General features: G+C 47.7%; 1 protein-coding gene across 1 annotated transcript; it reads right to left on the minus strand.

Annotated features, from left to right (window-relative positions):
* Positions 1-18,868: 18,868 nt before the first annotated feature.
* On the minus strand, positions 18,869-24,699 carry LOC123145278 (pyrophosphate--fructose 6-phosphate 1-phosphotransferase subunit alpha). The gene is made up of 18 exons (XM_044564651.1): positions 24,427-24,699; positions 23,654-23,826; positions 23,359-23,471; positions 22,723-22,911; positions 22,571-22,638; positions 22,369-22,452; positions 22,080-22,133; positions 21,459-21,539; positions 21,279-21,372; positions 21,094-21,167; positions 20,792-20,902; positions 20,660-20,704; positions 20,502-20,558; positions 20,282-20,386; positions 20,085-20,201; positions 19,863-19,966; positions 19,362-19,527; positions 18,869-19,252 (listed from the first exon to the last, which is right to left on the minus strand). The coding sequence occupies exons 1-18, from the start codon at positions 24,514-24,516 to the stop codon at positions 19,127-19,129; spliced, it is 1,851 nt and encodes a 616-aa protein (XP_044420586.1). The 5' UTR covers positions 24,517-24,699; the 3' UTR covers positions 18,869-19,126.
* Positions 24,700-25,767: the final 1,068 nt, after the last annotated feature.

Here is a 25,767-nt window from a genome sequence, read left to right on the forward strand (position 1 = left end):
CGGCGCGGGGTCGGACGGGGAGGGAGGGCGCCACCGCGGGTTGGTACAGAAGTGTGCGATGTGCCCGAATAAGCGACATCGGCGACAACGCACGTCCCGCCTATACTCGGACCTGGGGTGCAGACCGAAGCAGCGAGGGCACTCGTCCCGGGCGGCACCAGGAGGAGACCCGCGCGGGGGGGTGGCGGTGCCACCACGAGCCCGGCGATGATCCGGGCGTGGGCGGGGGCGAGGCTCAGGGCGCGGACGGCGCCGCCCAGAGGCCACCTCCCAACCGCCATCGGCGTCGACCACGGTCTCGTTCTCGACCCGATGCACCTCGGAGCGGGGGCCGAGGCGCACAACGGGCGGCGAGGACCACGGCGCAGACGGGGAGGGAGGGGACGCATGGCCAGAGCGGGGGGGGCGGCGGGGAGCAAAGGGCCATCCGGTAGGAGTGCGGAGCGGAATCCGAGCCGGCCGAGGAGGGGCTCGATTCGAGCCGCCGGCGCTCGCGGGACCTGCCGGAGATGGGAGACGCAGGAGAGGCCATGGGGTGGGCGCCAGAGCCGGAGCAGCGGACCGGCGCGAGTATGGTGGCCGACGGGGGCCGGAGTGGCCGCCGCCGGGGAGGGAGCGGGGGAGCAGGTCGTCCGTTCGTGCTGGGACAAGGCAGGCATTGAACTACAGTTTACCAGCCTATTGATTTACTATAATTATTATTGACAGCCCTTGTAGTACGGCATGAAATTGTGGTATAATTGATATTGCTGCTGTTGTAGCAGTGGTGTCCGCTAGTAATGTTGTTGATATAAACAAACAATATTGTCGTGTCAGTTTATCTACTCATGAACCTTTAAATAATTTGTGATTGTGATTAATTAGTGCTTTGTTAGCCATCCTACAAGTTCGTGAGTGCGGAACCCGCAGTTTAATCGATCCTTGCCATGAAATTACATTTACTTCGAAAGAGAATGTACATGCATAAATGATTAAAAAAATTGCAAGAAGTCCAAAACAATATATATCAAATTAAATTCGCTAACTTTACAAGACCACCTTTGAAAGTAGAAAAGAAACATGGGTCCTAAGTATATCAACATTGTCCTCCTCCTGCCCTCGCCGGCGGTGTCTAAGCAATGTTCGACGACGTCTCTCAATATCTGAAACACCCTTACCCTGGCATCGAGGGTGTTTCTGAGATCCACAGATATTATCACTTGCAAATTCCATATACATATAGTCAAACTGAAAATCCCCAGCAATCAGTGACTAGAGGGGTTTTCTCCTTTTTTTTCCGGCGGATCACATGATTCAGGCTACTGGATAGAACTTGTACCATGTTCCCACTAACTTGTAAGACAAGTAGTTGAGTCGTGGCAGGAACCCCTTAGCCCCAAGTCCTTTCAGAACAAACGATGGCCGTGCTTCCTCTGGGTTGTATCAGAGAATTTACTGACAAAGAGTGAAATAAAAACTAATTCTAGAGAATAATTGTTCTTCATTTGTAAGACTTACTGCATTCAGTATGAAAGAATTAGCATTTTAAAATGTGTGCAATCAAAATTTCTATATTTAAGTCTGACTATCAATATATGAAATATATAACTTATTTTACATGATCAAGTGAACTAATAAGATTTGTCATGATGCAACCATGAAACCCACCTTATACAATTATGTTGCTTCTCTATAAGGCAAGTATTTTGGCCTCTCTTTTCTGGTGCTCTTTTCTGTGTTGTACTCTCCTTTCATATATTTTTTGTACAAATACTCCTAAAAATTAAAGATAGAAGTATAGGGAAAATTCACTTTTTTCCGTCAAAATAAAATAATATAAGGCAAGCGTTTAAGTTGCCATGATAAAGCCAGACCTAGACTTTGGTTACCAAATGGCTCGAGGCTGGGCTTTGTAGTTAACATGGATACTGGAATATACCATACTATTATTCTATGAGGTTTCTGATCACAATTGGAATTTATATTTTGAAATAATTTGGAATTCTCGCAGCTGGTCGGTAGTCATAAGGCAGCCACATAGTTACCAACAAATATGTCGAAAATAGTTAGGCCAACTAGAAATTAAAGCCCCATATAAAACCTTGATCCAACTTATTCTTGCGATGTTGCCTTTGAAGACTAAGGTGTTGTTTGGATGGAGGCTTATCAGGCAGCTTCTCAATTAGGCTCAGATCTCAGCCTCGGGCCTCCAAACTCGGACGCCTGAGATTTGTACCTGACTCAGGCTGGTTTTTGTGGAAGAGAGGAAATAGCCCCTACATCACTGTGATGTTACAATTGTGAATGAAAATGGAGACACTAATTGTCATGACGTCAATGGTGTCCCATCTTTGGTTAGTATTAGTGTCGAAAACGGAAATTTGTATGCAATGGTGTGTTTTTATCTTGTGAGCTGACTTGTTAGTCTATCTCCTAGTTTGACAACCTTTGTATAATGGCGTAGTTTTGCGCATAGTTAGTGCAAATGCCAAAGTAAAGGAGTTTTCTTTTCTCCAAACGGTTTTAGAACATCCAAATGAATTAGCCCTTTTTGAGGGAAAATGTCAATGGCCTTATAATCCTAAAATGGTATTTCAAGAACAAGGCCGATATTGCCACGGCTTCAAAATACGATGCATATTAGGTTTCATAATTAGGACGGGTTTGTGATCAATAGATACCCTATTGTCTATTAGTATGTATTTTATGTCACATAAAGTTGATGCCATTAGATTCGTATTCCAAAGTACTTGTTTGCGATTATGATTGTGTATCACACCTGTTATATACAACTCCCTCTATAAACTAATATAAGATCTTTTAGATCACTACTTTAGATCAACAAAAGAAGTAAGAAGAAACTTAAAAAGATTCAATCTTTTAGATCACTACTTTAGTGATCTAAAATATCTTATATTAGTTTGCAGAGAGAGTAATAGTGTAATTGTTGATCAAAGATTTGTCCCAAAGAGACCTTATACACAAGATAATTTGGAATAGAGGGGGTATATGGCAAGTGATAACTAGAGATGATGACCAAACCGGAGGCTTAGGTTTGCCCCCTACCTCGCTATGGACATCAAAATTAAATTGTCACTTGTCACGAATAAAAATGACTTCCTGCAAAGCAAGTTCACATTCATTTAACTCCTCAAGTATCACTCCATAGTCCCATATATTATTCGCATGGATGTTGTTCACCACCATCACTCCATAGTCCCATATACTATTCGCATGGATATTGTTCTCCACTGAAAGACACTCCGTAGCCACCACAATCTTGGGAAGGATGAACTTGGAGTATATATATGTTAACAGTTTTTCTTTATCTCAGCTAAGTACAATGTATCTCTTATGTAATTTGTTTTTGACGGGCGTTTATGTAATTTATCACAGGATGACTTGATGGCCTTTGCCCTTCTGCATAATTTGAGGGTTGATTCGGGAACACCTCCTTCGAGCACAACACCGGATGAAAGCTCAGGAGGATAAACACAGGTCTGACAGACAGTTTGCAGTGGGAGATTGGGTCTATCTAAAACTGCAGCCGTATGTCTAGCAATCAGTGGTGAGACACTCAAACCAAAAGCTCGGATTCAAATACTTCGGACCCTACCGGATCGTGGAAAAGATCGGAACACTGGCCTACCGACTGGATCTTCCAGCATCAAGTAAAATCCATCCTGTAGTTCATGTGTCCCTGTTGAAGCCGGCCAAGCCTCCAGACCAAACTGCAGTGTCGACAGAGACACTTGATACACTACTATTGTCAACATCTCTGACTCCGGCGCAGGTATTGCAATCCCGTTTGGTGCAGGTTGGTGGACACACGCGACAGCAACTGAAGATTACATGGAGAGGTCTTCCTGTGTCCACGGCAACTTGGGAGTGGGCGTCGGATGTGGCACGAACGACATTACCGTGATGGTGAACAGTCCGAGGGCGTCCTGTTGCTTAAGGGGTGCAACGACCTGGGCCTAGCCGTGCCTGTGTGTGTGGGTGGCCGTTGGGCCGGCCCGGTGTGGCCTGTAATAGATGAAGGAAATATGCCCTAGAGGCAATAATAAAGTTATTATTTATTTCCTCATATCATGATAAATGTTTATTATTCATGTTAGAATTGTATTAACCGGAAACATAATACATGTGTGAATACATAGACAAACATAGTGTCACTAGTATGCCTCTACTTGACTAGCTCGTTAATCGAAGATGGTTAAGTTTCCTAGCCATGGACATGAGTTGTCATTTGATTAACCGGATCACATCATTAGGAGAATGATGTGATTGACTTGACCCATTCCGTTAGCTTAGCACTTGATCGTTTAGTATGTTGCTATTGCTTTCTTCATGACTTATACATGTTCCTATGACTATAAGATTATGCAACTCCCGTTTACCGGAGGAACACTTTGTGTGCTACCAAACGTCACAATGTAACTGGGTGATTATAAAGGTACTCTACAGGTGTCTCCGAAGGTACTTGTTGGGTTGACGTATTTCGAGATTAGGATTTGTCACCCCGATTGTCGGAGAGGTATCTCTGGGCTGTGACACCCCAAAATTTTGGCCTCATTTTATTTATTAAAATGTTGCCAGGAAATAAAACTTTTCCAAATTGTCAAGTTTTACCTTTTGTGATTTTGGATTTTTGCCTCTAGTGGGAGAAACCTTCAAAGGTATTGTTGGATTTGTTTACTCTCTTTTATAAAACCATTATTTATCAGTGGATTCAAATGTTGCAAGATTTATTTATTCAAAAAGCTTTATCTCTTTAAAATGATTCCTTTTGCATTTGGGGCCTATTTGCACTACAACCACTTGACAAATGCTTTTAAAAATTCCACCAAAATTTGGGGATGTCATGTGATGTTTCCACATCACTTTTATGCAAAGATACCTTCTGGCCATTGGAGATTTTGAGCTCTACACCAATTTTTCCAATCTGGTCCAGTAGGCACTTTTGCACTGCAACCCATTTAAATATTTCTTCAAAAATTCTTCCAAGTATTTGGAGATGACAGTGGATGCATACAACTCATCTTCAAGCAAAAACCCAATGATGTTCTTTGGAAAATTTGAGTGGATCAACCTCTTTTGCTTTCTGGTCCAAATTGGTGATTTGTACTGCAACCATATTTTTCCTTGCTCTAGTGACCCTGAGCTTTCTCCTACTTGTAGCCCTCCCTACCAAACTCTTAAGTCCAAGAGATTGGGCTCATTGGAGGTTTTGAAGTGCATGCCCTAAACCCTTCTGTTTTCTGTCCAGAACTGGAGTTTTGCAAAGCTTGCACTATCAACTTTCTGTTTTTGCCAAACTGACCCTACCACTATCTCCTGTGTCTAAGGAGGCACTGATCTGGAGTTTTTGGCCACTCCAAGAGTTGCCTATGTGCATCTGGCATTCTGTCGAACACCTGGTGTGCACAGCCACTTTTGGCAAGCTCTCTGGTTTGCACTATGGACTTGAACCCCTGACCTACCCACCTTGTCCACTGAGTGCCTTGCTACCCCTACCTCCGTCCTGTGCAGTGCCAGCTCCACCCTCGAGCTCTAGAGCGCGCTGGCATTGCGTCGAACAGGTGCCGTGCGTGCTCTGGGCGCGCCCAGAGCGCACGTTTTGCACGCGCGCGCACTACGCCGACACGCCGCACTGCCGCACGCGACGCGACCCGACCCTGGCTCCCTCTGCATCGCTGAGCCACGCACTAGTCGCCCCCCCTGCTCCACGATCTCTCTGGCGCCCTGCTGCGCCGCTGGCCGCGCCCTGGCGGCACGCCGGCGTCGGCAGTGGCCTCTGCCATGTTCGGCGCCGCCCAAGCCACCAGCGCACGACAGCTGCCCCGGAGCACAGGCCGTGCTTATCCTCCCGCTCGTCGGAACGCGTTCGTCGCCGCCACGATGCCCTGCAACTACAGGAAAGCGGTCGCCGGCGATCTTATCTGCTGCCACCGCGGAGCCAGCCTCGTCACGCTATATAAAGGGTCCCCGAGCCCCTCCGAGCACTCACGCGACTTCAGACACTCCTCGTAGAGCTTCCCGCGTAGTGAATCGAACAGTAGTGGCCGTCTCCCTCAACTCCGGCCAGCCCGGCCGCCGCCAAGCTCCGGTGCGATTCGTCGCAACCGGCCACCCTCTCGCCCAACCAGCACCACCAGTCGCTCCCTCTGGTCCTTGCGGAGCTGCCCAGCTACTCATCTTCGATCAGAGACCACCGGAGCACAAAAAGCACTTCACCACCGCAGCTTTCCTCCGCCGCGGAGCTCGCCGCCGGCGACTCCTTCCACCTCCGCCGACCCATCAACCACCCCGAGGACCGCCTCGGTCTTGCCGTTCCATTCCCGCCCGCAGATGCCCTCGAGGAGCCGCCGTCCGTCGCCGGCGATCGCCGGAGCCCCGCTCCCGTCGGGCAGAAGAGAAGAGAAGGAGGGAAGGAACGGTCGAACCTGACCAGTGGGCCCTCTGGACCCACTGTCAGTGACCCACGCAGCGCCCTCTCTCTGTTTAAGTGGAGGCGCAAAACCCCCGAGTGCGTTTCCTCTGCTGCGAAAGCGTATTTCTGCTGAAACGTTTTCCTTTTTTTCTGGTTTTATTTAAAAACAGAGTTGACCAAACTTTGACTGGCTATAACTTTTAAAATAAAACTCCAAATGAGTTGATTCTTTTTCCTACCTCTCTCAAATTTCATCTAGTTTATTTTAAGATTTATTTCAAAAATATTTGAGACAGGTTTTGGTACTGTGTTTGAAATATTTGTATTTGTGTATTTTGCAAAATAGGATTTTTGGAGAAAAAGGAAAGCTTCCAATAAAGTGCATCCTTTGCATACTCTTGAAGGCAAGCATTTCTGAACTCTGGCATAATATTTGTTGTGGTGTTTTGATGCGATCACAGCACCTTTTGACTTGGAGTAGATGTGACAGTTTATGTATCGATGTAGTCTCGTGCATGAGTGCACTTTGGAGATTGTTTGTGGCCAGCAATGGATACCCTAAGGATTTGTATCGCCCTCGTGAGCTTCTCTTGCACACCGGTAGGAAGCGGGAAAGTCGTGGTCTTGGGTAGACACGAGCTTGTCCCTAATCCCTCGTTGAGACGAGTATGCCCGGCATAGCATGGTGAGGCTCGAGGAGTGGTGATTTATTTCACTAGTGGTAATATTGTTGGTGGATACTTGGATCACCTGAGTCGGTTGTAGACCGAGTCTTGTTCAGTAGCTTCCTTTGTCGGTACCACCACTTGTCCCTGCAGGGGACAGGGTATGGTTCAGTAGGTTGTCAACCCCTTTCCAAAGCACACACCGTACAGAGAGGCCGTGATGAAGGTCCCGTGGCCACGGATTAAAGCCTGTCATTCGGTCCGGGGGCATGGGTGTTTCGGTTGTAGCCGAAGGGGATAGCTTCCCCAGTTTGCGCGCGGTATAAATTTTGTGATCCCATGCTACGTCGAGGTTGTAGCCTCCCCACTTAGAGTTTTGCTTGGCAGGTGTCGTGGGTGATTCCAGACACTGGTGAGTTAAGCTGGTGTGTGCAGGTCAGGCGTGTTTTCAATCAAAAGACCGTAGACGGAATTAGTCCCGAGGGACTGAGTAATCCCGTTACTCGTGGAAAATGGTACTCCCTCTGCAGAGGATATATCCTGTCAGATAGTCCTGTTCTTAAGTAAAGGCCACAACCCGAGTTGAGTCTCTGTAACGGCATTCGGATGGAGAACGATTTAATTAGAGCTTAGTAACGGAATTCGGATGGAGATACGGCTTGACTAAATTATCGGTTTTCGGATGGAGAAACGATTGTACTAAATTTTGTTTATGATTATGGCACCCTTGGATTATGATCTTTATTGTTTTGGACTAACCATTTATATTACGTATATTATTGAGTATCCCTGGGATGGTTCTACCTCCTGGATATTCACTGTGATTATTCTTTTATAAGCCCTTTATGTGGTGTCGCTCAGACGCCCGACTGCGGCATTATTATTTCTGCGTTTTCCGCTCGAGGAGTCATTCAGACACTCGTTTGGCACCAGTATTATTATTTCTGCATTTTCCGCTCGAGGAGTCATTCAGACACTCGTTTGGCACCAGTATTATTATTTCTGCATTTACCGCTCGAGGAGTCATTCAGACACTCGTTTGGCACCAGTATTACTATTCTGCATTTTTCCGCTCGAGGAGTCATTCAGACACTCGTTTGGCACCCAGTATTTTATTTTGGTATATTTTTATCCATATGTGTGCATCATGATTTTTTTTGTATATTTCGTGACGGATGTATGATCATCTATTAAACCTGGAGTATGTTTGATATATTATACCCGTGTTCTTAATGTTTGCGAGTACATTCAAACGTACTCACTGGCTTGTCCCTGGCTATTGTCTTGGCCAGATTCCTTGCTTGGAGTTAAGCATCGCGGTGACAACCTCGGAACCTACGCTGTTGACGTTTGCAGCCTCGCGAAGATAGGAGTTATCCTGGTCAGCTGTTCTTGTGGGAAATGGAGCCCCATAGACGCAGATGTTTCCAACCGCTTCCGCCCTCAACCATTAGAAACCAAGTGTTGTACTCCCAGGCCTAAATGGTCTTGTACTACATATTTTTGTTCCTTGCTTGGAATTCTTGTATCAAGTTGGTACCTCATCAGCTAACAGTAATCCTGGGGCTGGTGAGCACTCAGGCCGTTTTTCTGGGAATTTATATCCCAAAAATCCGGCCGTGACATGGGCCCTCTCGGTAATGCACATCACTATAAGCCTTGCAAGCATTGTGACTAATGAGTTAGTTGCGAGATGATGTATTACGGAACGAGTAAAGAGACTTGCCGGTAACGAGATTGAACTAGGTATTGAGATACCGACGATCGAATCTCGGGCAAGTAACATACCGATGACAAAGGGAACAATGTATGTTGTTATGTGGTTTGACCGATAAAGATCTTCGTAGAATATGTAGGAGCCAATATGAGCATCCAGGTTCCGCTATTGGTTATTGACCGGAGACGTGTCTCGGTCATGTCTACATAGTTCTCGAACCCGTAGGGTCCGCACGCTTAAAGTTAGATGACGATCGGTATTATGAGTTTTGTGTTTTGATGTACCGACATGACGAGGAGTCTCGAAATGGTCGAGACATAAAGATCGATATATTGGACGACTATGTTCGGACACCGGAATGGTTTCGGGGAGTTTCGGACACATACCGGAGTACCGCGGGGTTACCGGAACCCCCCGGGGAGACTACTGGGCCTATTGGGCCCTAGTGGAGAAGAGGAGGGGCGGCCAAGGGCAGTCGCGTGCCCCCTTCCCCCCCAGTCCGAATTGGACAAGGAGGGGGTGGCGCCCCCCTTTCCTTTCCCTCTCTCTCTCCTTCCCTCTCCTCTCCTACTCCCACTTGGAAGGGGGGAGTCCTACTCCCGGTGGGAGTAGGACTCCTCATGGGGCACGCCTAGGGTGGCCGGCCCCCTCCTCCTCCTCCACTCCTTTATATACGGGGAGGGGGGCACCCCTTGGAGACACAACAATTGATCTCTTGATCTCTTAGCCGTGTGCGGTGCCCCCCTCCACCATATTCCACCTCGATAATATCGTAGCGGTGCTTAGGCAAAGCCCTGCATCGGTAGCATCATCATCACCGTCACTAAGCCGTCGTGCTGACGGAACTCTTCCTCAAAGCTCGGCTGGTTCGGAGTTTGAGGAACGTCATCGAGCTGAACGTGTGCTGAACTCGGAGGTGCCGTACGTTCGGTACTCGGATCGGTCGGATCGTGAAGACGTACGACTACATCAACCGCGTTGTGCTAACGCTTCCGCTTTGGTCTACGAGGGTACGTGGACACACTCTCCCCTCTCGTTGCTATGCATCACCATGATCCTGTGTGTGCGTAGGAAATTTTTTGAAATTACTACGTTCCCCAACAATAGATCCATTATATAGCTAGCGTGTGGAGGAGGGGAAAGACAACTGGAAATTGTAAACATTATTCTCTCGAATACAATCCTTCCTCTGTGCTTCTTCTTCCTCCCCACGCAATTCTCTTCTGCCTCTCGTTACCACATCCTGGCATGACACGAGGAGTTGCCGCGATCCTGTAGCAGGCCAGTGCGTGGACACCGTCGCCAGCGCTCAGCACAGCGGCAGCTGCAAGAAGTCGTGCAAGCACGGCCGGACGTGCTGTGGCGGGCGCTGCGTGGATCTGCTATCCGACAAGAAGAACTGTGGCACCTACTCTAACCAGTGTGACAACAAGTGTAGCTACGGTTTCTGTGACTACGCGCAGTAATTAATAAAGTTCCCGCCGTTCGACGGGCATAGAACTCGTACCATATGAAGATCTGCACTACATAAGACTAGCCACTGTAACGCCCGGATAATTAGGCTACAGTAAAGCTCTCCTGATGATGCCATGTCATCTCTGTTACTGTTGCTAATAAGTGTTAGTTCAAAACATTTCAAATTCAAAAAAATGAATTAATGACAAACACCCAAAGTTTTCAAAAGTCAAAACAAAAATATTCGGTGGGTGCCAAATATTGCACTGGTAATTATTGTGGAGAAAACTTTTTTTAGAAAGTGCCTAAGTATTTTAAAGTGAAATAAACAGAAAAGAAAAATAAAGAAAAGAAAAGAAAAGAAAAAGAACCCCCTCACTGGACCAGGCGGCCCAGCTCACAGGCCCACCTGGCCCAGCTGGCCAACTGCCAGCCCACTCCCCCTCCCCGGTCGGTTCTCTGTGCCGCCGACCCCGTCGCTACAGGAGGCTGGTCGCCGCCGCACCACCTCGCCGGCGCCGTCCCGAGAGGATAAGGTCGCCAGCGCCCCCCGCCCCCTTGGGCCCTCTCCCACTCGCCCCCCTGGCTTCCCCACTCCTCTCTTCCCCCTCCCCCAGATCTGTTGTGCCGCGCTGGCTCAGGCGTAGCCGTCGCCGCGGCCTCGCTGTGCGTGTGGCCACCGGCGGCCGTCCTCCGTCCACCTGCGTCCAGGAGCCCCCCCCCCCTCGTCCTCGACCACGACGACCGCGACCACGCCACGGACCTCGGAGCCCCTCTGCCTCGCCGGATCGCCGCCTTCCCCGTTCGGTCGTCGTCGTCGCCGTCCACTCCGGCCCCCCTGCTGCTACTAAGTTGTCGCCGGCCACCGTGTGCCTCACTGTGAGCCCCGCCCCCTTTCCCCCTCTCCTCGCGCTTCTCTCCTTGCCCCGTAGCTGCTCCCACCGTCGTGCCCGAGCTCGTCGCCGCGGTGGTGCTCGCCGCCGTGGCCACGGCTCGCAGAGCTCGCGGCCGACCACCCCGCCGTGCTCAGCACCTCCGCCTGCGCCCACTGCACGCGCCCGCTTCCCCTCTGTTCCCCCCTTCGTTCGCTGCCCATGTTACGCCCCGCCGCCGTAGTCGTAGCTCACCGCCGCCCTGCTGCGTCACCGCCGTGGCCACCGCTGCCATAGCCCCCGTCCGAACCCTCCGTCGTGCTCCTGGTGTTCCCAGGAGCCCGGCGAGCCCTTCCTCTCGCCCTCTCGTGCCCCCTAGCCCATTCCCGGCGTGGCCCTAAACGCCGTCGCCGCCCATGCTCGCCGCCGATGGATATTCCGGCCGTCCCCGGGCGAGCCACCACCACCACCCGACACGGCGTCGTGCACGTGTTCGAACGGTGCCAGCCGCACGCGAAACGGCCGCCCCTAGCACGATTCTCAACTGCTGACCAGGCAGCCCAGTGCCACTGACACGTGGGCCCCACCGCCTATATTAATTAATTAAAATGTTTTAATAATTAAAACCTAATTAGTTCCTAATTAGAGACTGACATGTGGGGCCCAGTAGCTATTTAACCTCAGATTAGTTTAATTTAAACTCTGTTAATTAACAGTGGCTGACATGTGGGCGCCACCTGTCTGGTTTGACTGGTCAGCCGACCTGCTGACGTCAGCATTGCATCATGCTAATGTCATAATTCCCTTTTCTGTTAATTTAAATAATTTCAGAAAATGATTAAATCTTTATAAAATCATATAAAATAATATGTAACTCGGATGAAAATACTTTCTACATGAAAGTTGCTCAGAACGACGAGACGAATCCGGATACGCAGCCCGTTCGTTCACCACACGTCCCTAGCATAGTGAACCTGCAACATTTCACCTCCGGTCCATCTGTCCGAAAACGCGAAACATTGGGAATACTTTCCCGGATGTTCCCCCCTTCGCCGGTATCACCTACTACCGCGAAGTCAGCAGTTAACCGGAAATTTAGGTCAAATTAGCATTTCATAAGTTTTAGTAAGGCCAGTTATGGGAAGCAGGCCATGGAGAAAGAGAGGAGGGCACACCTAGCATCACGCTTTGTCATGTCATGCATCGTCATGCATCTGTTTGCATTGTATTCATTGTTTCTTCCCCCTCTTCTCTCCGGTAGACTACGAGACCGACGCCGCTGCTGGTGCCCCGACCGACTACGCTGTTGACGACCCCTCCTTCTTGCCAGAGCAATCAGGCAAGCCCCCCCCCCTTGATCACCAGATATCGCCTATTCTTCTCTATACTGCTTGCATTAGAGTAGTGTAGCATGTTACTGCTTTCCGTTAATCCTATCCTGATGCATAGCCTATCCTTGCTACTACTGTTGTTACCTTTACCTGCAATCCTACATGCTTAGTATAGGATGCTAGTTTTCCATCAGTGGCCCTACATTCTTGTCCGTCTGCTGTGCTATACTATCGGGCCATGATCACTTGGGCGGTGATCACGGGTATATACTTATATACTCTATACATGACACCTGTGGTGACTAAAGTCGGGTCGGCTCGTAGGAGTACCCGCGAGTGGATCTTTGTGGCGGAGCGACAGGGCAGGTTGAGACCGCCTAGGTGAGAGGTGGGCCTGGCCCTGGACGGCGTCCGCGGTTACTTCAAAATAACACGCTTAACGAGTTCTTGGTATTTGATCTGAGTCTGGCCATTTGGTCTATACGCACTAACCAACTACGTGGGAACAGTTATGGGCACTCGACGTCGTGGTATCAGTCGAAGCCTTCGTGACGTCAGCGACTGAGCGGCGCGCGCCGGATTGGACTGGAACGCCTACTAGGCTAGGTCTGCTTTCGGCCGCCCTCACAACGTGCAGGTGTGCAATGGGCGATGGCCCAGACCCCTGCGCCATAGGATTTAGACTGGCGTGCTGACCTCTCTGTTGTGCTTAGGTAGGGCTGCGACATGTTGATCTTCCGAGGCCGGGCATGACCCAGAAAAGTGTGTCCGGCCAAATGGGATCGAGCGTGTTGGGTTATGTGGTGCACCCCTGCAGGGAAGTTTATCTATTCGAATAGCCGTGTCCCTCGGTAAAAGGACGACCCGGAGTTGTACCTTGACCTTATGACAACTAGAACCGGATACTTAATAAAATACACCCTTCCAAGTGCCAGATACAACCCGGTGATCGCTCTCTAACAGGGCGACGAGGAGGGGATCGCCGGGTAGGTTTATGCTATGCGATGCTACTTGGAGGACTTCAATCTACTCTCTTCTTCATGCTGCAAGATGGAGGCTGCCAGAAGCGTAGTCTTCGACAGGATTAGCTATCCCCCTCTTATTCTGGCATTCTGCAGTTCAGTCCACTGATATGGCCCTTTACACATATAACCATGCATATGTAGTGTAGCTCCTTGCTTGCGAGTACTTTGGATGAGTACTCACGGTTGCTTTCCTTCCTCTTTTCCCCCTTTCCTTTCTACCTGGTTGTTGCAACCAGATGCTGGAGCCCAGGAGCCAGACGCCACCGTCGACGACGACTCCTACTACACCGGAGGTGCCTACTACTACGTGCAGCCCGCTAACGACGACCAGGAGTAGTTAGGAGGATCCCAGGCAGGAGGCCTGCGCCTCGTTCGATCTGTATCCCAGTTTGTGCTAGCCTTCTTAAGGCAAACTTGTTTAACTTATGTCTGTACTCAGATATTGTTGCTTCCGCTGACTCGTCTATGATCGAGCACTTGTATTCGAGCCCTCGAGGCCCCTGGCTTGTATTATGATGCTTGTATGACTTATTTATGTTGTAGAGTTCTGTTGTGATATCTTCCCGTGAGTCCCTGATCTTGATCGTACACATTTGCGTGCATGATTAGTGTACGATTAAATCGGGGGCGTCACAGCCACAATGGGTAGTAACATAGACTAGTAACATGCACATGTTATTAGTCTATGTTACTACCTCTATAGTGGAGAGTAAGGCTGCTGCCAATGCATGGGTGCTTAGATGAGGTGCTAAGCACATTAAATAGCTTAGCAACTATACTCCCCAATGCATAGGTGCTTAGCTTATGGTTGCTAAGCTTGCTTCATTTAATGATTTAGCAACTAAAGCTCTTCATGTATTGGTGGGCTTCCTTCCTTTAAATGTTTTGCCTAGGTTCACGCGCTTAGCATTGTTTCTTCCTGGGGTCACCACACTCATCTCTCTCCTCTTAAATAACTTGCCACATCAGTTTTTTTGCCTACATGGAAGGCTTAGCACCTGTACAAGGTGGAGCATTAGGAGGGGCCTAACATATGTGTGGTAACATGCAACACTTCATTTATTAGGATATAGACTCATTTTGCCTTGATATGTGTGATGTTACTCATACTACTAGTAACTAGGTATGTTACCACTTTCCTCCATTTCTTCATTTATTGCTTGCCACATCATCTATTTTTATCTAGATATGTGTGATGTTACTACCTATGTTACTCCCACCGTGGGTAATCTAAGTAGCTGCTATGTCCCTTTTTGAAAAAAAAAATAAGTAGCTACTATTTTTTTTGTTTTTCAATCGAGATAGCTTACCAGGCTTGCTCTGGTTCATATGGGGCTGTTCGGCAATTCTCCCGCTCCGTGAAATTTCAGGATCTGTGGAGCACCTCCTTCCCCACTCCGTGATTTTGAACTGCCACTCCATCAGCTCCGCGAGCGGAGTTGTGGAGGGGAGGGAATCCGAACAGGCCTACAGTATTGTATATAATTAATTACTGCCCGTCTAGTATACGGCAGGAAAATGTGGTAAATTGGTATTGGCGCCTTCAAATATTACCCAAAGCTTAATTAGGTTGTTGTTGTTGCTTAATGGGATAAAATGGTCATCTCAATTTCTCTACCCCTGAATCTGACGAAGCGGTGAAATACGAAGTGTTCTATTTATTGAGATTGTGTTTAGTGCTTTGCTAATCATCCTGCAAGTCCATGAGACCTTGCCCTGAAACTGAAGGTACTTCAAATGGATGAATATGCAGCATCCAGCATAATATAGAGTACATACACATAATCAAACTGAAAATCACCATCAGTCAGTGATTGGAGGGTTTTTTTTCTCCCTTTCACGGTAGATCACACGATGCTGGCTACCGAATACTTCTTGTACAGCCCCAAAAATGAAAAACTTCTTGTACTACCATGTGCCCGCTTCCCTGGAAGACAAGTGGTTGAGTCGCCGCAATAAAGCAGACATCAGATGTTTTTTAACATAGTATAGACGCAAGCGTCATACATACACGGACACCAGGCTTGACACCGAAAATAGGAGTAATACTCATGTGTATTGTGCTCATGCCAGTCGAAACACTCGCGGCGCCAACCGATATGTGGCAGCAACATACGCCGCATACAGAAAACCAGCCACCAAGCACCAGCCGCACGTACCATTCCCTCATCCATGGCCACGACCAGCACCAAGCACGTTGTTTTGTTCCCCTTCCCCGGCCAGGGCCACCTCGGCGCCTTGCTAGAAGTCGCACGGCTCCTCCGCCGAGCCCTCCCCGGCAGCACATCTTGCTCCCTACATGATGGTGATTTGCGGACTGGCATGGTTGCGCGCATTCGCTATTCTTCTCTCGGTGGTGCGACGCCAAACTGGTAACTGTCTCTGTGGGGCGCAAGGTCAGTGGGTTTTAGCCTTCGAATTACACCTTCCTGGCAGCACGCTCTGATGATTGGATGTATCCCTCAGTGGAGAGGATTGGAGTGCTCAACATGCCCAAGAAGTCGACTCAACTTCTTTTTGATGTGTGGCTTTCTCCCTTGCCTGAAGTGCCTCATGTGATTGGCCAAAATTGACTTGGTGTGGGTGGTATGGACTCTCAGCGGCATGGGACCAGAGGTGATAACGGGCATCCCTACGAGAAGCTCGGCGGCATGTGTTGTGTGAGTATAGTTCTAATTGTGTAGCTGAGTACATATCAGGATTGTGCATCTGCGCAGCTATGCAATGCTAGATAGACAGGTGGTGGCATCTTAGAGCGACCTCGGCGGTGATTTTTGAGTGCAGGGGCTCGAGTTTCGGTGGTAAAACTCTAAGTGCAACCTTAATTAGGCGAACCTAGCAATGGTGTCGTTCACGCAGTTGTAGGATCGTAAGTAGGTCTAGAGGAGGGTGACCAGGGTACTTGATCAAATAAAACCTAGCCTTTTCCAATTTTAGTTCTTGGCAAGTTTTAGCAATTCACACAAGTCAAGCAACACCCTACACATGCAAGACTAGATAGTAGGCAGCGGAAAGCAAAGACTTTGCATATGAACGTAAGGGAGGGATCGGAGAAATCAAATGAAATGAAGACACGGTGATTTTTGGCGTGGTTCCGATAGGTGGTGCTATCGTACGTCCATGTTGATGGAGATTTCAACCCACTACGGGTAACGGATGTGCGATTCCATGGAGGGATCCACCCATGAAGGGTCCATGAAGAAGCAACCTTGTCTATGCCATCATGGCTTCCGTCCACGAAGGAATAGTCTCACTCAGGGTAGATCTTCCTGAAGTAGGCGATCTCATTGCCCTTACAAACTCCTTGATGCAACTCCACAAGATTTGGAGGCTCCCAAGTGGCACCTAACCAATCTAGGAGACACCGCTCTCCAAAAGGTAATAGATGTTGTTGTTGTTGATGAACTCCTTGCTTTTGTGCTTCAAAAGATAATCTCCTCAACACTCAGTCACTCTCTCACAGATTTGGCATGGTAGTAGGAGAAGGATTGGAGTGGGGAGCAACTGGAGGGGGCTAAACATCAAGGATCATAGGTTGGAGTGGAATCCCGTTGATTTCAACACAAGTGTAGGTGGTTCTCTCTTAGACAATGATGTGGGAAGTGGTAGCTTCGTCCTGGGTGCTCTATATGAGAGTAGGTGGTGTGGGTGGGGTATATATAGCCTTCAGCAAAAATCTAACCGTTACACACTTTATGCACAACTCGGTGGGACCAGGTGAAAACACTCGTGAGACCGACCAGTGCAAAAGGTTTGAACTTTAGGCATTTTGGTGAGACTGGATGAATCCACTCGGTGGGACCAATTGATGATGACCTTACCACTTTCCACGCTTCGGTGACACCGATCCATTTCACTCGGAAATTCTGAGATGAAACAAATAGGTTATAGAAGGTTTGCCAATGCACTTTGGTGGGACCGAATGTCATCTCGGTGAGACCGAGTTTTAGGCAGTGGCTCTATCAAGTGTATCTCGGTGGGACCGAAGTGACTTTAGCGTTTTGGACAGATAGGATTGTGAGGGTGTGGTTGAGGGTTTTTGGAGCAATATCTCTAAGCACTTGAGTAAATGACTCGTGATCAAAACCTCACCCTCTTTTAATAGTATTGGTTTTCCTGTGGACTTAATGTGATCTTTGATCACTTAACCAAAAATGTACAGTCTTGAAGCTTTTGCCAATGCCTTGTCCTTTGCATTTGAGGGGTCCACATTCGCATCTCATAGCCATACCTAGATTAAACTTTCCTGAAATATTCTTTGAATAGGCATTAGTTCAATGATGTATATGTTGTAAAGAATTACTAAAACCACCAGGGGTTAGTTGCACTTTCAGCAGTGTTCCCTCGTTGAAGGCATTGAATGGAGTTTACTCAGACTCTCCATCAAAGTGAAAACCCGTGATCTAATGCCATTCCCCTCCTAGAGGTTTTGTTGGAGCATCTATCGCCATTCTTCCTCTTCTTGTAGGACTTCAACACCTCAGGCCCACCTAAAACCCCACTCGGAACTCGCGTCTCCGACCCTTCCCTCTTGTTCTGCATGCACTTCCTCCCTGGCCGGCCCGTCGTTGTACTACCCCGGTCTCCCGGCAAGGCCTTGTCGGATCTCCGCTGCTCCACCCGGTCACCGCGCCACTTTGCCTACATCGCCGTCCCACCTCTCATTCATCCGTCGTGCAGGTACCATCCGCCGTGCAGGTACCATCCCAGTCGTGAAGAGTCACAAGGTGGCTGAGGTGGTCGAGACGGTGATGGGGACACGGTGTTGTGGCGGGGAGTGGCGGAGGCTCAGGAGGTGATGAAGAGGGCATGGGTGGAGGACGTCGCTGCAAGATTTCTTCAGTCATACGGTTGTACTATGCAGGATACGGCAAAGCACCTTGCATTATTTTATTTTGATGTGGATCTCTAGCAGCCAGCATGTACGTAGGTTGGGGATGTTGGAACTTGGAAGAACAGACAATGGTGAGCTTTTTGCTCCGGCTTCTGTGATTCTGTCAGCAATGTTTTGCACGCCGAAGGAGTGGCCTTGATGTCGTGGCTTTAAAAAGCTCAGACGCCTTTAAAAAGCAGTGTTGCTATGCATACAACACCATGCATACGATTCTTGTACGACAAGGCAATAGAGCCATCCATAAACTAAAGTGCAGCAAGTGATCGGAAACAGTAGTTTTGTTAAAATGCTAGGTGGCTGCCAATGGAGTGAAATTTCTGAAGGGTCTCCTAAATAAAACTATGAACACAGGAATTGCATCCACGTCCCAACGACGCAACGGTGTCACCTTTCTTCAAGATGGAAATCACAACAATGATCACGGCCGCCATTTGTTTTTCCCATCGGAATTGAACTGCTCCTGTGGTTCTCCTATGAATCAAAGAGAGCGCTAGAGATGGACCCTCTCAAAATTTAGATTATTAATAGATCACAGCCGACAGTTTGATCAAAATTATTCAAGCTGAATCTCGCCAACAGCACACCCGCATACGCTATCAGAGCCAAAAATGATAATAAAACTCTCCAAAAAGCTAGGAAAAGAATAACCCATGGGATGACAAGATCACTGTCTCGAATCCCAACAGTCAGATGGAGCAAAAGAGAATCAGAAAACGCGTAGTAGATTCGTAACCCACTGAAGTGGTGCTTGGCCCTCAGAGTGGGGGCTGGCCAGTGGAAGAGGAAGTCATGATAGCCAGTGTCTCCGTCACGGAAGACATGGCACTCAGCGCCGCCTTGAGAACATCCTGCGAGCACCCAGGCTTCACTATGCTCTTCACCTGCACGATGTACAAGAGTTAGACGTCAAGAAGCAGAATCTTGTTATCAATGAGAGGTGCCGTGCTCTGACGGTCACGGGCTAAGCTCTTATTGATTCATGAAAGCTACCTTCTCCAAGTATTCCTGCAATTTCTTGATCCTGCCCATGTAGTCTTGATCCTCGACGCACAGTGAAATAGGCTTGGCATCAGCACCTGGCCCTTCGAATTGGAGTGGTCCAGGGTTTCTGTAGATGTCTTCCAACAAGCAGCTGGATGAATTCTGCCTCAACATCCTGGAGAACACAAGTCCGTGTTTACACATGAGGTTTACATGTCTTCTTTACTATACTACCCCCTCCGTTCCTAAATATTTGTCTTTCTAGAGATTTCAACAAGTGACTACATACGGAGCAAAATATGTGAATCTACACTCTAAAATATGTCTATATACATCCGTATGTGGTAGTCCATTTGAAATCTCTAAAAAGACAAATATTTAGGATCGGAGGGAGTATCATAAAACTAACAGAAGAAGAATTGAAGCGGCTCCTTGGCAAACATGGTTACTAGTTGAAATACATGACAACCTTTCTCTTCAAAAAATAAAATCAACAAATTATGTACTTACTCATATGCTTTTCCTCTCAAGTCAACGCTAGCCATATGCACAGCTGGCTTCCCGATTTGTGTGGTTGCAGGGCCACGTGACCATCGCTTCACGGTCATCATGGACTGATCACAGAAAAACAGATGTGAGTTGCGCATTCCCTTTACCAGCTACTACTACACTTGTAAAAAATGGAGTGGTTACATGAACTAAAAGGTTTTGTAGTTATAGTGACAAACTTACCGAAATAGGAGCAGCACCACATCGCCACTTGTTCAGGGGACTCTTAAGATTTGTCACAGTAGCCATGTAACCGTTCAAACCAGCTGCCAAGATGTGGTAACACACATGTCCCAGAACCTGAAATCAACAGCTCAAAGGATAAATAGACAGCAAAGCAATTTGCTAAGTCAAAATTAGTAAGGTGAGCTGGAACTTGCATAGGCATAATCACAGTCAAACTTCGAAGGCATTGCACCCCTAGCTTGGTAGCCAAAGAAGTGACAGATTGCATTGAACTTCTTTCCTTTGTATGTGCCTTCCTTCTGCAAGATTAAAAGGGAAACACATTATGAGCTCACAGAACCATTTGCTTGTGGCATCAAAACTGGGCATCCAATTAAACTGGCAGTTGCGAGCAAATCCACAGAAAATGCATACCAAACGTTTGTTCATTTCAGTCTCAACCAATTGAGCTAGAAGCTTTTCGGTTTCAATCTGCACAGATGAACATGTTAAAATCAGCAAAAATAAAGGATAAAAGAAAATATATCAACTTCACATCAATGATCGAAAGATGATTTCATGTGTTACAGTACCTGAGAAAGTTGAGCTGAGTCATCAGATTCAGGACGGAGAAGCAGCTGCATTATAAAAAAACAACTATGTTGAAGCAACAGAAACCTGATGTCAATTGTGGGATTCTGTGAATTAACTGAGTCAATGCATACCTGCTGCCTAATAAATTGGGGCAAAAACTCAAATAGCGCAGATGCCCAAGGTGAAAGTTGAGAGGAGATATTCTCAACGGAAACACCTTTACCGTGGAGGCCATTAATTTCCTACAGTCAACAGCTATCATCAGTGAAGTTGTAAATCAATACTTTTTTTACATAACAAGCAGGTGATCTGCGTTTGCATTATGTAGGGGGGAAACTGTTACTTATCTCAGAGCTGGGATATGTCGTAAATCCTTAATCATACAACAAATAATAAATGTAAGTGGATACTCATAAGACATATATATATTTACCTGTAGAAGAGCATATAATTCAGGAATACTCTCCACAAGGCCCTCAGGAATAAGTATAACCCCATGATTCTTGTCTGCGAAAATTATAATTCAAAGCATTGATAAATTAAAAAATTCAAATGGCAAGATAAGGTTACATGAACATCTCACAACTCATAGACAAAACAAAACAAAAGCAGACTTACCTTTTTCAGCTCTCGCCTGAACTGCATCACATATCTGCTTTGTGATATCAAAAATTGTGAGTTTTGATGCAGCAACCTCCTCGCCAAGGATAACCTGAGCATATGATACAGGTTAAAAAACATGTAAGGAATTTTTGCATATACAACAAGCAGGGACAGGTGAAATGAAAATATTCAAACCATATTTGGATGCGATTGAAGAGCACACTCCAATGCCACATGAGAAGCCTTCCTTCCCATCATACGGATGAAATAGTAATACTGCCAGAAAGAATAGAGCAACAAAGTAGAACAGTTTAATTCTACAATTTGAATTTGTACAGAAACGAGCGGCAATTTTGCTCCGTATGTAGTCCACATTGGAGTCTCTAGAAAGACTTATACTCCCTCCGTAAACTAATATTATAGATCACTAAAGTAGTGATCTAAATGCTCTTATATAGTTTACAGAGGGAGTATTTAGGAACGGAGGGAGTATTACCTAATATGAATACTGAGAAAATATGGAGCATGCTTCATATAGGAAACCAAAAAATCGGGAAACACAGGAAGAATCCAAAGACATATACTACCACACTATGGAGCAAATAGCCTAGGCCAAACTTGTGTACACCCTATGTGGACCTCAGATGTAGGGTCAAGTAAACTGTGAATATAATAGCATATCCTATTCTATCAGATATTTCTTGTCTCCAGGTGTTAACCAAATAAATCAATGAAGCAGCCATAGGTTGAAAAAAAGCCATGACAAGAAAGTATGCCAAAATAGAATGCCATCTACTATGTGTTGTGTTATATTACCTTCTCAGCAGATAGAGCATCGGTGCACATATTGCTTATAAGTTGCGAGTTCACCTGTTAGAACAGTATGCAAGTTCAGGAACCACTAGAAACCATGAAATAAATTAATAAAAACTACAAAAATAGCATGGCAATACAAAGAAATTTGCAAGCTGGGAAAACAATTACATAGCTAAAAAGATGAACTCACAAATGCAACCACAAGATATATTTATGCACTACGTATGGAGATAGTGGAACCATCATAAAGTTAATTATCAACACAGTAATTGAATTCAGTAGTCCCTACCTTGCATATGGTATCGAAACCAACAGTTGTCTCAACAAACTGGTTCTTAAGGTCCCCATTCAAAGTTACAGGAACACCTACAACCTATTCAATACAAAATGTGTCAGAATCATTTACAGATACGGAAAGGTACATACTTGCACTGGACACAAGGGATCCAGAATTAAGGTGAAGAATCGGTTAACAAGGATTTTCAGGTTACCTTTGTTGCGCACTTTGCCTCAGCAAAAGTCTCAGCAAGTTGAGCAGCATCTGTATTCGATGTGACACCTTCAAAGAAAGAACACCGATTTAGGATTAACACGAATGTATAGTGTACTTAAAATCTTGGTAGATTCATGTCACATAGCATACCTCCGATTATTACAAGAGCATCCAACTTCAAAGCCTGGCAAGTAGCCATTGCACCATTGACTTGCTCCGTTGTTCTGATTTGATCCTTAGTCCGACCAAGCATATCATAACCACCTTGGTTTTTGTAGGAAGAAAGAACTTCATTTGTGATCTCCAAAGTTTTTTGTGCAAGAAGACCGTCGGTTCCTCCTGTATCGACCAAAAAACACAGAATGGATATGTAAGAGGTATACATATTTCAATGAACTGAATATAAGTTGAAATGTTAACTATGTGTAGCCGTGTAGGGAAACAGGTATGCAAGGATACAGCCACAGCCAAGTGGAATTAAGGCCCTGGCCAGAGTTTTAAGTATCAGTGTTCCTTATATTTTGGATAGCAGACATAAAACAAATTATCTGAGGGAGACCTTGTAATATATCGTTCGGAGAAACTTTCAAGTATCACTATCACTGCATTCATGATTAAACCTTTAGAACGATGTGTTCATACTATGTTAGGTTGATCTTACAACTTGGTGCAAACAAAAAAGACACCAAAGTACGAATGTAATAATTCAAAATAAAACCTTGGTGACTATAACACAACCAATATATTCCTGTAACCTGGAAAGTTTAAAATTAGGAATTTACTCACCGAGGAAACCAATAAGTTTGCTGTTCACGTTGTGAGCTTTGATGGCCTCATGGAGTCCCCATATGACATTGTGGCCTCCCGGGGACTGCCTTCCACAGAATACAATACCAACCCTTCATCCAAAAACAAAACAATCAGATGGTTGTGTACGCGAGCCCACAGTGAGAGCAAGAGAGCTCGAAGTGAATTTCTGCTTCTGTTTTCTCATAAGAATTTATAACATTAGATCATCATGGGAAAACAATGCTCTTGCTACTTATCAGTGTGTTGAAACATACAACGGATATTGTAATACCTGACGGCAGGGTGCTCTGATATGACTTTAGCATCAGGAACATTAGCCGCCTTCCTGAGGAAATGAGCCAGTGGCTGCCCGTATGTGTGGGGGTACGCGTGGCTGATCACATGAGCGCCGGCGGGATCAGCAGCGATCGCCACATCACCATACTCCACCCTCACAGTAGTGCCCTGGTTTACATGGGGAAAAACTCAGAGCATGAGCAGAGCCATCCACAGCACACACACACACACACAACCATGAATTCATCTATCGGGGCACCAATCAAACACTATCCCAAACAGGAGAAAAGGTAAATTTCAAAGCAATTGCCTAGTCAACCTTAAGTCAACAAAACCATCGATCCTACTAGAGAAGAATCCATCACTTTAATCCCAGTTCCAACCTTCCACTACCACCCATAAAAGCACAAACACTGCAACTAAACTGAACTTTCTGAGATTCTCGTGCACTGCGGTCCCGCCGCGAGTCGGGCAACCCGAGCCATCTACGCTAGCGGTGGTCACAACTATCACGCCGCAGGCAGCGTCGACCACGAATCAGATCCAGTCTCGCCACCCGAAAGCGACAGTCGCGTCAGATCAGTGACAGATGAGACGCCTAAGCTTAACGCCCCCGAAACAAACGCAACGCAAGCCCTGGCGCCGACGGGGCCGATCTGGCCGGAGAGCAATGCGGGATCTGGCGCCTCGCGGCCGGCCACGCCGCAGATCTGACACGCGGGGGCGGCGGGTTGGTGGTAATGGGGAGGCGGCGCGTGCAGGGTGTACCTGGAGGCAGGGGGGCAGCTCGGGCTGGTAGAGAGTCCGGTTCTGCTGCACCTCCGAGAGCTCGCGCGGCACGCCGTAGTCGGAATCCATGGCCTAGCACTCGTCGCCGGCGAGGGGCGGCTGCGTTGTACGTATCGTCGATGCGTGTTTTTTTGTTGTTGGTGGTGGTGACGGCTGGCTCAGTGGAGATCCGGGTGCGATGCCGGAGGAGTAAATTTTATACCGGGGGCTGGACCCCTTGCGCAAGCCAATGCGATCCCGCATCCCCGTCCCGATGTCTCGCGTTTTCGAAATGCCTCCTGGGATCGCAGGAATATTCGCATCCGTGCCCCTCCTGGACCCTGGATCGGCAGGGCTTGGTGGGTTTTTCGGGTCTGTCCTTTGCCTGTCGCGGTGGTTCGGGCTATATGTTTGGTTTCTGTGTCAAGCGTCCTTAATATCGAAAAGTTAGGTAAGCCAAAAAGGTTTTTTTTTTTCTTGCGGGTAGCTAGGCAAAAAGTTGGGTTGGGTTCTTTTTTTTCTTATTACCCATGGATTGGTCAATGTTGGCTAGAAAAAATGGGGGCTGCTACAAATAAGCCGGATGATTTCTTAGAAAATAATCCGCCTGTTTAGCCGTTCGATCGGTGCACTGGTGGCCGTTGAATTACAACGACGCCACGGTAGCAGCGAGTCAAGGCAGCACCATTGCAGACTTGCAGTCCCAGCGCAGCTCCAACGCAGCACCACGGATGGCTTCCGGTGAGCTCCATTGCGGCCCCAGCGGAGCTCCGGCGCAGCACCGACGCGCCGGCGAAGCTCCATTGCAACTCCGGCCAAGCTCCAATGCAGCCCCGGCGGAGCTCCAACGTAGCTCTGACGGCTCCGGCGAAGCTCCATTGCAACCCTGCCTGAGCTCCACCGCAGCGCTGACGGCTCTGGCGAAACTCCATTGCAACTCCGGCGAAGCTCCATTGCAGCCCGCGCGTGGTCCAAGGCAGCGCCGACGGCTCCGGCGAAGCTCCATTGCAACTCCGGCGGAGCTCCATTGCAACCCGGCATGGTCCAAGGCAGCGCCGACGGCTCCGGCGAAGCTCCATTGCAACTCTGGTCGAGCTCCATTGCAGCCCTGCCGGAGCTCCACCGCAGCGCCGACGGCTCCGGCGAAGCTCCATTGCAGCCCGGCGTGGTCCAAGGCAGCGCCAACGGCTCCGGCTCCACTGGTCACATGTCGCTTGCTGCACTGCAGCTCCCCGCCGATTCGCATTGCAGCGTCACTGGTCGACGGCGAGATCGTGGGGTCGCAGCTACTGTGGTTGGACTGGTCGCGCCTAGAAAAAAGAGAAGAAGCAGGTGGAGCGG

Source organism: Triticum aestivum, chromosome 6D (assembly GCF_018294505.1).
Source record: "Triticum aestivum cultivar Chinese Spring chromosome 6D, IWGSC CS RefSeq v2.1, whole genome shotgun sequence".
Classification (NCBI taxonomy): Eukaryota; Viridiplantae; Streptophyta; class Magnoliopsida; order Poales; family Poaceae; genus Triticum; species Triticum aestivum.

Excerpts from the sequence above, each read along its gene's own strand:
- LOC123145278 (XM_044564651.1), bottom strand. The coding sequence starts at position 24,516 with ATGGATTCCGACTACGGCGTGCCGCGCGAGCTCTCGGAGGTGCAGCAG. Across the intron at positions 21,168-21,278 it reads TCAGGCGAGAGCTGAAAAAG|ACAAGAATCATGGGGTTATA; the intron begins GTAAGTCTGCTT and ends TAATTTTCGCAG. Across the intron at positions 20,559-20,659 it reads ACTCAGCTCAACTTTCTCAG|ATTGAAACCGAAAAGCTTCT; the intron begins GTACTGTAACAC and ends TCATCTGTGCAG.